We start from the raw sequence: 12,979 nt of genomic DNA on the forward strand, positions 1-12,979 counted from the left end.
ATAGAAAATATAAAGCAGGTACTCTCGTCACTTCGTCGTCTGTCGACCCAACGAGACAGACACGGAGATTCTGTCGAGCGAAGAAGTTTTCGCGAATTTGACTAGACTCACGCGTCAATAGCCCCTGGATAATTATACACTTCTGGGACTCGCGCAGAGGTTGATAAGCAGACAATAGTTTGAAATGTCTCGTATCTACAAGAAGCTGCCACTACACCATCGACCAAGGTAAATATCTTCCCTGGCAACTAGGCAAAACTTTTGGCATATCTCGAGAGCATGTGTTCCTCCACCGTGTATTCTTTCCCCGTCGACCCGTCGAGGGGCTTGATGACACAATCCGCATTTCCATCCCAGAAGAACGGAATAGAATACCTGTCCGTGCCACTCGTGTTGATGACGCGGTGGACGTTGCTCTTGTAGGCGCCGCCGGTCCAGGACTCGAGAAAATCGCCGATGTTGACCACGTAGGCGTCCTTCTGGGGCGGGACGTCGATCCACTGGTCCTGTTGGTCGGGGGTCCTTTTCAACACCTGAAGCCCCGAATGTCCGTCCTGCAGCAGGAGCGTGAGGGCACCGAAATCAGTGTGCGCACCGGCCCCGACGAGATTGGGATCCGCTAATGGCGGGTGTGGAGGGTAATGAAGCAGCCGCACGGTGGCGATGGGGTCTTTGCAAAAGTCGGCAAAAAGGCTCGTGTCGAATTGGGAAAGAGAAAGCCCGCGAAACAGGATGCTCGTGACGTGGAATGAGAGCTCCGACAGCTTCTCGTGGTACTCTAGCAAAGGGTCCTTGAAGTCGCTTTCCGGTAGCAGAGTCGGGTCCGGCCAGATGTTGGCCTCTTGAAAGCGACGAAAAGGAGCCTTGTTTCCGGGGATTTCACGGCCGACAAAATACCCCTGAAAAGACCGATAGTAGTCATGTTAGCAAAAGAGCTCAGTCCCTTCGACACGCTCTGCCAGAAACGTACCTCTTTCAAATCGGGTTTCTTTCCCTCCTCCAAAACTTGCGACCCAAGCACTTCGTATCCCCGCCCAGGAACGCCGGTCAACGTGCGCTTGACGTCGTCAGGGAGAGCAAACAGTTTCTTCGCTGCGGCAAACGCCCGCTCCTGGAGGGATCGCGAGACGCCGTGGCCTGTGATCTGGAAGAAGCCACTCGTGGCACATGCGCTTCGGATCCGGTCCACGATCTGGTCAGCCTCAGGCGAGCCTGGGTCGTTTAGATATGCTGTCAGATCCACGGTCGGGATGATGAATGCAGGACTTGGCTCGTACGAGATGGCCATTTTTCAGGTAGCAAGTATGTGTCAACGATGCACCTGCCCCCTGGCTGCTGCTGGGCTGGTGCGGACGGGGATCTTTGCTCAGATATGGGAGCTCGCGAGAGCAGCATGCCACCGGTCTCGAGAGAATCTCTTCGCTTCTATATCTGACTTTGTCGGAGGTCTCCATGAATGGCTTGGGAGCGTATCGTTGTTATCTGGCGCGTTCCTTTGAAATACCCTTCTTCGATATCTGAGTGACATCAATCGCAATCTATCGATAGCCTTATCAAGTCGTACTCCGGACTCGTACCGGTCAAGGGGTCTTGGCCCGCAAAGGGAGCGCACCCGATTGGCGGGGGACTCCGGCTCCAGGGCCCTTTGTACGGGACGAAGATCGGGCCACGATACTTACATACCTCCTTTTTGTACCTACGGCAGGTACCCATGGTTGGGTACCATAGATTAATTCCCCTGTCTTCAGGCTTTGTGACATTTAGAGTTGCAGGGATGAAGAGTGGTTCGTGGCGCATTTGTAGAAGGACCTACGTGAGGGGATGGATGGTCAAGTCGATGAGCCCATGGTCATGTCGTTCGATACACATCAAGGGAATGTATTTCTCGTCAATATCATCGCGGGTACTTTCCCAAGCCATGCTCTAGATGACAACAAGTCTACTCGTGAGGACCTGTATCCTGCGAATCCCTGAGAGAGTAAAATGATTCAACTACCCACGGTTCTAGCCCACTTGCTTTCTGTCTGGCAGCATAGCTTGTTTTGATAGCGGAGGGCACATCAAGTGGGTTGGTATTGAGTTCCCTGATTGCCATGCATGTTTTTGGGGTATGTACTGCTCAATATGGTCGAATTTACCATGTCGTGGTTCTCGCCTGAAGATGAGCTGGCCTTGGAACCTGCAGATCGGGGACTGGCGATGGGGCGATTCTTCTCAGGTCCGTTCTGCTACAAGCGAAGTTAGGACCAACGTGTAGGTGGGGTTCTTGTGAACTACCATATTGGGCAGGTACCAGACACCCTCAGCAGCCATGGATCGATACATCGAGGATGATATATGTGGCCGCAGTGTAGTATGCGTACCTCATCAGAAGGAGTAAAGTTTTCGACGCAAACAGGACATTCACCTAGCACGTGTGTCAATACAAGCCTGGATCATAGGACAGGACTATTATACTTCTCCTTGCGGCGTCTACGAACACCTTTCCCTTGATGGCAATGTTCGCCTCTTCGTCTGTCCGGTTGTCCATTTGCGCCACTCGTATCACCGTGCCATACTTGACAAGAGGCATCGACTCCACGAAGGAGTTTGAGACGGCAGTCTTTCGTTTCTCCTCGATGACATGTCGATATATGACGGGCATGGAGGATGGTTCCTGGGGACGCCGTTTCCCACTGGTCCACCAAACCAGCATGATGACGATGAATAGCACGCCCAGAAGCACCGAGACAGCGACGATGGTCCTGCTCTTGGAGGTGCCGCCGGTGGCATTGGGAGGCGCAGGAGCAGTAGCCATGGCACCATGCCCCTGCGCAGTGGCCGTGGGAGATGCCATGTTGTTATACCAACCTCACCCCTTGGTCATCTGGGCGCCCACCAGTCGATTATCAAACTGTTTGATCATAGATATCTCGTAGTTGAAATGCGCATGTTGGTCGCACCATGCAATTGCCTTGGCTGACCGCATCCTGTCTATGAGGCATTTATTGAGATAGGCAGATTGTGGAGTAGGCACTGACTCCCCTGATCAACATCCCAAGCGTGGGATGGGAGAAGCGCACACAAAGACAATCGCTTGCACTTAGCGAGTCTAACTAGTTAGTGAGCCCTAAGGAACGATTCCAGTGGCCCAGGGCCAATCGTGGGGCGTTATTGGCTGTAGTTTAATAGGCTTAACGGCGCCTAAGACGCCCTAAGCATTGCTTGGCTTTATGCCATTTTTGACCCTCACACTCTAGACGGAGGCATAGCCCACACCACACACCACACACCACACACACCCTGAGCCTGCGTACCTGACAGACCAGCATATTTCCGCACATCACCAGCACCTTCATCCTCCGGAGCTAAACCAGCCAAAGGCAAATCAGCAGATGAACTTATAGTCACCGACGGCAAAGTGAGATGGGCACACGTCGCTCCCGACAAGACTGGGCAGTCCCACCACTCGAACGTCGTCGCGAATTCAGCTGCAAAGTTGGTGGGCAGCAGGTGGCACTGCAGCACCTCCAATGGCAGTGAAATACACTTCGGAAGACAGCACAGCACAGCACGGCGGCTTAAATGGCTCACTTTTGCGCCCACATTCCTCGCGCAATCATATAGCGTCGATTTTGGGTTTGGTGTTGTGCCTTGCCCACGGTAAGACGGAACGTGCCCGGCAAGACGGGATTTCCACTGTCGTCCATTGTCAGAGGGCATTCCTTGCTGCTGCCCATTCACATGCCATATCCATTCTCCATTGATCCAGTCAAGTCTACTCGATGGTGCACAGGATCGGTTCGCTTTTTGTGTGGGCTTCTTCCCACCTCATGCTTGTTCCAGAACCTTATCGGTAGGTGTTTCCAAGTTTCTTTCTTTCTTTCTTTCTTTCTTTCTTTCTTCGTCAACCTGCTGCGCAAGAGATAAATCTCGTTCGACCCACGGTCTATCCAGGCCATCTGTCTTTTGTCCCAGGGCAACAGTTTTGCAAGTCTTGTTCGCGTTTTCTGGCGCCGTGTCGCTGTCAAGGGTCAGATTCAACATGGCGACTACAATCCGCATCGCAGATGCAGTTCACCCAAAGACAGGTCTAGAGTTCACCAGAACCGATACCCAAACTTCACGGACTACACGAAGAAGAGGAAGTGTCGGTGACGATGGGATCTACAACATCCGTTCACGATCCCGGCAACCGTCTCGCGCGCCGTCCGAGTACAGTATCAAACCTGATGGCGATCCTGGGCTACGCAAAGAAGGCGACTTCAAGCAGGTGCAGGTATGCGCAACCCCAACCTTGACCTAATGTTGATGCAGATTTTGACACACCCTCTCACAAGGTCTTCAATGGTAAAATGCTCCTCTGGCTGGCGTACCAGGCTACTGGCGTCATCTATGGCGATATCGGCACCAGCCCCCTTTACGTGTACTCTTCGACGTTCACGTCTGTTCCTTCCCACAGCGATCTGATCGGCGTGCTCTCCCTCATCATCTGGTCGCTTACCATGATGGTCACGGTCAAGTACGTTTTGATCGTCTTGCGGGCCGACAACGATGGTGAAGGAGGAACTTTCAGCACGTATTCATTGTTGAGTCGCTATGTATGACTGCAAACAACCCTAGTGGGAAAACACTGCTGATAAATCGCAAAGTTAAACATCACAAATCGCGACCCGAGAGAAGCCTCCCTGGTCCGCATGCGTCGTTACGCCTCTGGTGACCTCGAGTCTGCAGGTCGCGTCATGCGCCAGGGCATCGAATCACACAAATTTTTCCGGGGCTTGCTCAAGGTCATGGGAGTGTTGGCCGTGGCCATGGTCATCGCGGATGGTGTCTTGACTCCGGCTCAGTCAGTGCTTGGAGCTGTCCAGGGCGCGAAAGTCGTGAATCCCAGTCTCTCCAAGGGCACGATTGTCGGCATCACCGATGCCATCCTGGTGGTGTTATTCCTGGTCCAACCACTTGGCATCACGAAGATCACCGTCGCTTTCTCGCCCATCATCCTCATCTGGCTCGCGTTCAATGCCGTCTTCGGGATTTACAACCTGGTCAAGTTCGACGCAACCGTCTTCAAGGCGTTCAATCCGGGATATGCCTTTGACTTTCTCATACGCAACGGAGAGCATGGCTGGAGACAACTCGGCGGCGTCTTGCTTGCCTTTACCGGTGTCGAAGCTCTATTCGCAGATCTCGGTGCCTTCAGCAGACGCGCTGTTCAATTGAGTTGGCTATGCTACTCCTTCCCGTGTCTACTGCTGGCGTATATTGGCCAGGCGGCGTATATCAGCGAGCATCCAGATGCGTATGACAACCCTTTCTTCAACGCTGCTCCACCAGGTACCATATACCCGGCACTGATTATCGCCATTTTCGCTGCTATCGTGGCTTCCCAAGCTATTATTACGGCGACATTTCAGGTATGTTTTGCAATGCACACGAGAGTTAGCACGCGGAGCGGTCTCTAACCATTAGCAGCTCTTGCATCAAGTTATGAAACTGTCATACTTTCCACAACTCAAAGTCGTTCATACTTCTAAAACATTCCATGGCCAACTTTACGTACCTCTGGCGAATTGGCTACTCATGATCGGCACCATTCTCATTGCCTCCATTTACAACAACGTAAGTACTCAGAACTATCAAAATTTTTCGAGACTCGACTGATCATGTTGGTTGTCTAGACAACATCCTTGGGCAATGCCTACGGTGTTTGTGTCATGTTCGTCACATTCTTCGATACATGCATGGTCTCTCTGACGGCCATTTTCGTGTGGCGGCTGTCGCCGTTTCTTGTGGTCTTGCCGTGGCTCACCATCGCCTGCATGGACGCCACGTTTCTGTCGTCTGCGCTCACCAAGGTTCCGGACGGGGCGTGGTTCACCATCACCTTGGCCATTCTCCTCGCAAGTGTCTTCCTTCTGTGGCGTTTTGGCAAAGAACAACAATGGTTTGCCGAGGCCGAAGACCGCTTCCCTACAAGCCACTTTGTCCAAGTAGGACCCGACAACCAGTTGCAGCTGAGCAGACGGTTCGAGGGCGACCGACTCAGCATGATCAAGGGTTTTGGCATCTTCTTTGACAAGGCTGGCGAAACGACGCCAATCATCTTCAGTCAATTTGCACTGAAGCTCACGGCCGTTCCAGAGGTCATGGTTTTCTTCCACCTTCGACCACTGGAAACTCCTTCCGTCGCCGCATCCGAGCGTCACACCGTTTCCCGGCTCGCCATCCCCCATTGCTACAGACTGGTGGTGCGGTACGGGTACAACGACGAAGTCATCACGCCGGACCTCGCAGGCGTCATCTATGAGCAGATCAGACTGTTCTTGATGAGCGAAGATCCCAAGTCTGTCGTGAAAATGGACCAGGAGGAGAAGTCGAGCGAAGAGGAAGGCACACCGGAGCCGGGGCTTGAACGCGACGGTGGCCCTGGCGAGGAAAGTTCCGGCGCCGAACTCGCTCGTCTCGATGCCGCATACGCACACAAGGTCATGTACATCATGGGCAAGGAGCAGATGAAGATCAAGGCCAGGACGAACTACTTCCGAAAAGTCTTGCTCTGGGCGTTCCTGTGGATCAGGGACAACACGCGGACGAAAATGGCCAATTTGAATGTCCCCATGGATCGAGTGATTGAAGTTGGATTTCTGAAACAGATTTGATGAGAAGCCCCGACGAGGATATTAGAGACCGACCGGATGGACACTGAACCAGGTTTTATGATGTGAAGTTACTAAACGATTTATTTAGACTGGGCCCGGGATGGATTTTGACCGGACTGAATACGGACTTTACGTCTTTCGATCTCGACCAGGTTGTCACGACGTATCTATCTTTCCGATCTCGAAAGTATTGGTATCTGATAATCTAAAAAGTACCTACCGCATCAAGGCAGGGTGAATCGCATTCAAATTCAAACACACGTGCTCACCTATTACGGAGTACGGGTGTGCGTATTCTGGTTGCTGGCCGGGGCGAAAACCGGCATGGTGGATGATGTGGTGGACGCCAATCGCCCCGGTGCGAGGTCGTGATGGAAACAGGTGCGTCAACGCCGCTGTGAGGCCGTGGCGCTGTCGAGACAGATCGCTGCTGGAGCTAGCTCACGTAGTCAGAAGTCGTCGAGAGACTGCAGAGGCGAGGTTGGCGGTTCGTGGTCTCTCGAGGCTCGCGCAGGCGAGGGTCAGTGCTCGTGTCATGAAGCGTACAATTATTGGCAGTGAGGCTTTACAGGACTTGGTTGACACCGAGGTGATCGGCGATAGCTGACAGAGGCGATAGCGATCACCAGAGATATAGATGAGAGATGAAGATGAAGATCCAACTCTGTCGACGATGCCCTGCCGTTTGCAAACGATGTCTACCTGTAGGTTCTCAAGTGCAATTGCATTTGGGTCCAGAGTTGACTTGTAGCAACCCAGAGTATTTCAGTATCTGCCTTTTCTGTTTGTCCTCAACATCCTGTTTGTTCTCCTCCTGCGTTGTGCCCTTTATCGCCGCGACGTTCGTACACATGGACTATCGCGTTCATGCGTTTTGCTTTGGTGAATATCTCAATACGTTGCAGTAGCGACCACAAGGGGCACAACGCAAATAGTCTCAATCTTGAGGTCTAGTGTTTGCTGCGCTGCCGGACAAGTATATATCCCCTGCCATTGAACCGCGGCAATTGTTTTCGACAGTACTTGTATCCAGGCTCACGCAAGCGCATCAATCACAGGTACACCAATTCTGAGCAGGCATCACAGCCACAGTCACCGCAATCTTGAATCCTTGTCAATTCCAACCATCCCAAACTTTGTTTAACCATGAAAGGATCAGAAATCCAGCGTGGTGCGAACCACTTATGCACACCCTTCGAGTTTCTGATCGCCGTTGCGAATTGCATCGTTTGGCTGGTGGCGGCATATGTCCTGTACGCCAGATGGCAAGAGAAGAGACATCTTGCGAGGCAAGCGGTATCGGAGAAGCACAATGTGTAATTGGAAGAGCGCCACTATGCATCGTGCGAAGCACGGCAACAAGATGTTTGATGGAGCCGTGTTGGGACGAAGGCGGCAACAGTAGCTATTGCCCCTGAGGGCCGTGGCGTATACTGTCTGGTCGGATGGAGGTCGTCAAGTCATGGAGCTGAGAGAAGATTATTGATACAGAAGTGGCCGTCATTGAGAACGGTGGTGGACCTGGGGATGGCGAACTGGTGGCGCATCTCTTGTGTGTTCCGGGGGATCAGCGATGGGGTCTGAAGCATCGTGAGCAGCAAGCTCTGGCGACCTCCATGCCCTGAAGCAGAACCTGGCTCAATGTCGAAAAGATACCTTCATGCAAAGCTGGCCAAAACGTGTCACCGCCACCAAGATCCTCCGCTCTGCTTCTCCTGTTTAAGTTTTTGCTTCTCGGCGAGCTTCCTTTCCATCTCTATCCGCTCCTTTTCCTCTTGCTTCCTGGTCATCTCAATGACTTCGGCTCTTCTCTTTTCCACGGCGACAAGCTCTTCCTCGCGTTTCTGCCTTCGCTCCAGCACGCCGGCGAACCACTCCTCTCGCGCGGCATCTTCTTCGGCTTTGGTCGCGAATTGGATCATGCAGCTGTTCATTGCACGGTGTTCGGCTCGACAGGTCCAAGCCACGCTAAACGTGCGTCCTCGCGCGCAATCCGCGAATTCTGCAGCTCATTTGTCAGATCATGGCCCTGGCCCAAAGCTGTGCTACGTGTAGGGACAAACAGAGGACTCACGTTTGATCTCGTCGGCACATCTTGTCCGGACACGAGCATAGTATAGTTTGCGCACCTCGGACTCTTGAGATGCAGACAGTGGAAGAGGATTGTGGAGGTTGTTTTCTGTCCGGGTCGTCGAGGATGGACGTGGTTCGGGAATGATGGGCGGAGCCATGTCCATTGCTGAGGTGTCGGAGTAACGTGTACGGTAGAAGCTGAGCTTAGCGGGTGTGGGTATGTAGCATCCTCTGCGAAGCTCAAGGTGCCGTGAGGTTACTGTGCATTCGGAGCCCTGGGCAGTTGTTGTACATGTAGCAAGGTACGGAGTAATTGAGGAAGAAGATGCGCAGTGGAGAAAGTCACGCCAGCCAGAAACTCGGACTTCGACTTTTTGGTTTCTTTCCCCAATTATTTCTGGCAGGGAATTAATTGCTTCGCAAAGAAAAACAAAAGCGCTCGGCTTTTGTTTGTTAATCACTAGGATTTTTCCAAAGTCTGCTCAAATCCCAGCCTATTCTTTAGAGTTGACATCCCTCCGTCTGTTCTCGGCGTTTGCCTCTTCCTCAAACCCTGTTCGGCACCAGACAAAATGTCCTCGATGCGCAACGCCGTCGCTCGGCGGCCTCACCGCGAACGAGCGCAGCCTGGGAACCGTGAGAAATGGGGCATCCTCGAGAAACACAAGGACTACTCGCTCCGAGCACAAGACTACAATGTCAAGAAGAAGAAACTCTCACAACTATCCCAAAAAGCGCGAGAGCGGAACCCAGATGAGTTCGCCTTTGGCATGCTAAGCCAGGGCAAGGCTGGGCTAGGGAAACACAAGGCCTCGGCCAAGGGTGACGGAACATCTGCCGGGGCTCCATTGAGTCACGATGCGGTCAAGCTGCTAAAGACCCAGGATGCAGGGTACTTGAGAACGGTGGTGGCAAAAGGCAGGAGAGAGATCGAGAGACTCCAGCAAGAGGTTGTGCTGGATGCGGTTACTCTGGGCTCGAGGCCCGGCAACAAGCAGCAGCACAAGAGGTTCGACGACGAGGAGAACCACAGGCAGGATGTCTCTGCGGCTGCGAAGGGGAAGAAGCGTACATCGACTGGCGAGGTTGTAACACCCGGTCTAGTCACAGCGGCCTTGGTCGACGAAGAGAGCACGAATACGGTCGAGGCGAACTCTCATCTGGAAGGAGACGACGAACAGAGCCTGGTCGGAAAAACCAAACCCAAGTCCAAGAAAGCCCTGTTAGCGGAGCAAGACGCTGCAGCACGTCTGCGGACCGCGCGCAAGAAGAGACAACGTCTGCAAGAGATGAGGGTGGCCAAGTTAGAGGCGTTGAGGAAGAGGCAGCGCGAGATTTTGGCTGCGGCGGACCAGTTGGATTTGCAACGTTCCAAAATGGCCGGGACGGTAGGAGGAGTCAACAAGAACGGTCTCAAGTTCAAGATTCGAGAGCGGAAGAAGTAGCACCACTCAAGGATCTACAGACGAACCCCTACCCAGTGATGGCGGCGGTGCAGTAGCCACGCCTCATGCAAGGATGATGGAAATGATGATCAACGACCAATGTCCAATGTCTTTTTCTCCCGCTTTTCTCTTCTTCTATTCTTATGCTTCTATCGTAGATTGCAACTATGGCAGCAGCGATGCGTTCTACTTTCGACAGTTGAGCGACCGCAACCATGTGAACCGTCCTTTGAAGGGCTCAAACACCTGCGGCGACAGCCGTGGTCACGACCTTGCTGAAATCAGGCTCCCTTCCAAGAAGAAATCCCATGCCCTCGACTTGTTCCTTTCGGAACGTCTCACTGGCTTTCAAAAAAGGAAAGAATCCCCAGTGACCGTGAGGCAAACCGGGATACACATTCATCTTTGTCTTGATGCCATACTCTTCCCGGAGGACGCGCTCAAAGACAATTCCATCATCCCGCAGAGGATCCATCCCGTCAATCTGGAAAAAGGCCGGAGGTAGATTGGCGTGGCCCTTTGGATGATTGAAGACGGCATACCAAACGGCGTCATCGTCGTCAGGCTGATAGCCTCGCATAAACATATCAATGGCTGCTACTGGCAATACAGGTGCGTCCCTATTCTGCTCGAACGATAGGAAGTACTTTTTGTACTTTTCTGGAACTTTGTCGTGGGGGACGAGCGCCGGGATGGCCAGATATTGGCCTGTCAGGGGAGGTGATAGACCCTCATCTCGAGCAACATGTGCCAGCACAGCTGTAATGTTGCCACCTGCAGATGTACCACCTATAACAAACCCAACGGTGGGATCAGCTCCCCATGACTTTGCGTTTTCAGCTGCCCATTTCAAACAATCCCAAGAGTCCTTGACCGCGTAGGGGAATTTCCATTCGGGTCCAAGACGGTAGGCGGCTGAGATGCAGACAGCTCCGAAGGCTTGCACAAAATTCCGGCATGTCTGTTCTTCGCCCTCTGGAGCACCAATGCAGAAGCCGCCGCCATGATACATGACAATCAGGGGACTCCCTTCCTTGGGAGGTGTCGTGGGCTGATACAGCTTTGCGCGGACCTTGGAACCATCTCTGGTAGGGTAGTGGAGCTCAGTTTGCTTGATCTCTGCTGGTGGTTGACCTAGTGCTTCCATCGCCCCCGCATTGCGCTTTTCGACCATGACTTTGAAATCAGCCAGGTCATCATAGTTGACCGGGGGAAGATTGGCTTTCTCTAGGAACTATCTTCTTTATCAGATCGTAAACATGGGCACTCGAGCGGTATACTTACAGCTTTGAGCTCTGGATCAATATCAGCCAGAGAAAGCAGGTATTTTTCGTCCAGATATGAAGCCATTGTGATCGGCGCTGCAATACAAACAGAGGAACAACAGCAAGAGAAGAAGCAATGTGGCTGAGAGGCCGTTCACGAAGGATATGTCCTTCTCTTATCCCCGGGCGGATCAGTCTGACGGCCCAATTTGAGTAGTGCTCGTCGGATCCTTGACCAATATAAATCGTTGCTGATGTCGGCGTGTATATCGCTGCGGGGTTGGTGTTCTTCGGAAGCAGGACGGAGACTCAGATGTCCCGAAGGTCAGCAGTTGCGACTCGCGAAGTACAAACCCGATGCAATAGCCGTCGATGCAAATCAATTGTTCCGTCTGTCTGATGGTGTCTAACATTGAGGACCGTCCTTCTCACCGGTTTGTCGCAATATTTCCAAAGTCAGACACTGGGTTTTGCTTGAATGCGTGGAGCAGCCGCCTGAACCAACCTCGGCAAGTCGCGAGGATCCTATCATCATTGACGACCGCGATATTGCAGGGCCATCTTGCACCTACAGGACTTGCTCAGGCTGCTGTGCTGAGTAACAACCAGCCCAGGCTTCTCATGGGAGTTTTAGGGTTTACCTCATTGGCGAGATCCTCGTGGCAACGCGACTTGTGAATCATGCAAGATCAGAGACCCCCAGGAGAGGAAGGGAGTAAGGGGCCGAGGGGGGCGGCCCGATAGTGCGACTGATTTCTCCCCGGGTAGTCCTTCTAGGTAAATAAATCCAAGAATATAGTTATGACTGAAGAGAGGACGACAGAGTCCGCACTCTCATGGTTCGGACATTCGTTGCAGTCCCAGGCTAGCGTTTGAGGACTGCGAGGCACGCCTCCTTGTTGCCCACCCAAGCCTACAGGTGACTCTTTCTGGCCTGCTGAAACAAGAGCGAGCCGCTGCCAGGATGTGCCAGGATATTTGTATGGCATGACGGCTGAACGGGTTGCTCAACGTGGCATGATCTGCATGACGGGGACATGGATGGTGTGCTGCCTCCAGGGACCATTCGTGCCGTTGCGCGACCTTTAGCCTTTAGGCTTCCTGGCTACATCTGGGACAAGTCCATTAGGACTAGCATCGTAAACAACAAACATGGGTGTGGCTCTAATCGAAATTGTTATTTCCACAAGTGATTTCTTTTCGGCCCAGGGAGCTGGGAACGAGTACATCCTGCTGATGAATTCTAATCAGCTAGATCGGCATCTTAGGTACCGAAAAGTCCCGGACGTTTGGCGTGGGCCAGCATAGAAGTAGTAAGCCCAGTGAAGCCTTAGATATCCGGCTCACTAGGCCAAAGATCAAACGTTCGGGGAAAGGCAGTGGTGGAAAGGAGAACGGCCCCGCCAGGAAGACTTTCTGTCGCTGCTGGGGTCTGATCCAGCGTTTGAGAGCATTGGATAGGCGGATTGACGTGTTCTTCTGAGCCTAGAGAAGCTCTTTGGATACAGTGCAGCGCCAGCGTGCTCCGTACGGCTGCAACATGACGGCGGCAGCG

The 12,979-nt window shown here is 52.8% G+C and overlaps 6 protein-coding genes across 6 annotated transcripts; 2 read left to right on the top strand and 4 right to left on the bottom strand.

Moving 5' to 3' along the window:
• Positions 1–248: 248 nt before the first annotated feature.
• Positions 249–1,288, bottom strand: PV08_09902 (uncharacterized protein; the record flags this gene model as incomplete). The annotated part of the gene is made up of 2 exons (XM_016384217.1): positions 249–899; positions 971–1,288. 2 exons carry the CDS (start codon positions 1,286–1,288, stop codon positions 249–251), a joined length of 969 nt encoding a protein of 322 aa, XP_016232840.1.
• Positions 1,289–2,060: 772 nt separating this feature from the next.
• PV08_09903 (uncharacterized protein) lies at positions 2,061–2,836 on the bottom strand (the record flags this gene model as incomplete). Its single annotated transcript, XM_016384218.1, has 3 exons — positions 2,061–2,228; positions 2,364–2,407; positions 2,458–2,836. The coding sequence occupies 3 exons, from the start codon at positions 2,834–2,836 to the stop codon at positions 2,061–2,063; spliced, it is 591 nt and encodes a 196-aa protein (XP_016232841.1).
• A 1,188-nt stretch (positions 2,837–4,024) lies between these two features.
• On the top strand, positions 4,025–6,641 carry PV08_09904 (potassium uptake protein; the record flags this gene model as incomplete). Its single annotated transcript, XM_016384219.1, has 5 exons — positions 4,025–4,258; positions 4,320–4,580; positions 4,632–5,396; positions 5,452–5,601; positions 5,661–6,641. 5 exons carry the CDS (start codon positions 4,025–4,027, stop codon positions 6,639–6,641), a joined length of 2,391 nt encoding a protein of 796 aa, XP_016232842.1.
• A 1,682-nt stretch (positions 6,642–8,323) lies between these two features.
• Positions 8,324–8,878, bottom strand: PV08_09905 (uncharacterized protein; the record flags this gene model as incomplete). The annotated part of the gene is made up of 2 exons (XM_016384220.1): positions 8,324–8,643; positions 8,716–8,878. 2 exons carry the CDS (start codon positions 8,876–8,878, stop codon positions 8,324–8,326), a joined length of 483 nt encoding a protein of 160 aa, XP_016232843.1.
• A 408-nt stretch (positions 8,879–9,286) lies between these two features.
• Positions 9,287–10,159, top strand: PV08_09906 (uncharacterized protein; the record flags this gene model as incomplete). Its single annotated transcript, XM_016384221.1, has 1 exon — positions 9,287–10,159. One exon carries the CDS (start codon positions 9,287–9,289, stop codon positions 10,157–10,159), a length of 873 nt encoding a protein of 290 aa, XP_016232844.1.
• Positions 10,160–10,397: 238 nt separating this feature from the next.
• PV08_09907 (uncharacterized protein) lies at positions 10,398–11,509 on the bottom strand (the record flags this gene model as incomplete). The annotated part of the gene is made up of 2 exons (XM_016384222.1): positions 10,398–11,393; positions 11,444–11,509. The coding sequence occupies 2 exons, from the start codon at positions 11,507–11,509 to the stop codon at positions 10,398–10,400; spliced, it is 1,062 nt and encodes a 353-aa protein (XP_016232845.1).
• Positions 11,510–12,979: the final 1,470 nt, after the last annotated feature.

Source organism: Exophiala spinifera (assembly GCF_000836115.1).
Source record: "Exophiala spinifera strain CBS 89968 unplaced genomic scaffold supercont1.7, whole genome shotgun sequence".
Lineage (NCBI taxonomy): Eukaryota > Fungi > Ascomycota > Eurotiomycetes > Chaetothyriales > Herpotrichiellaceae > Exophiala > Exophiala spinifera.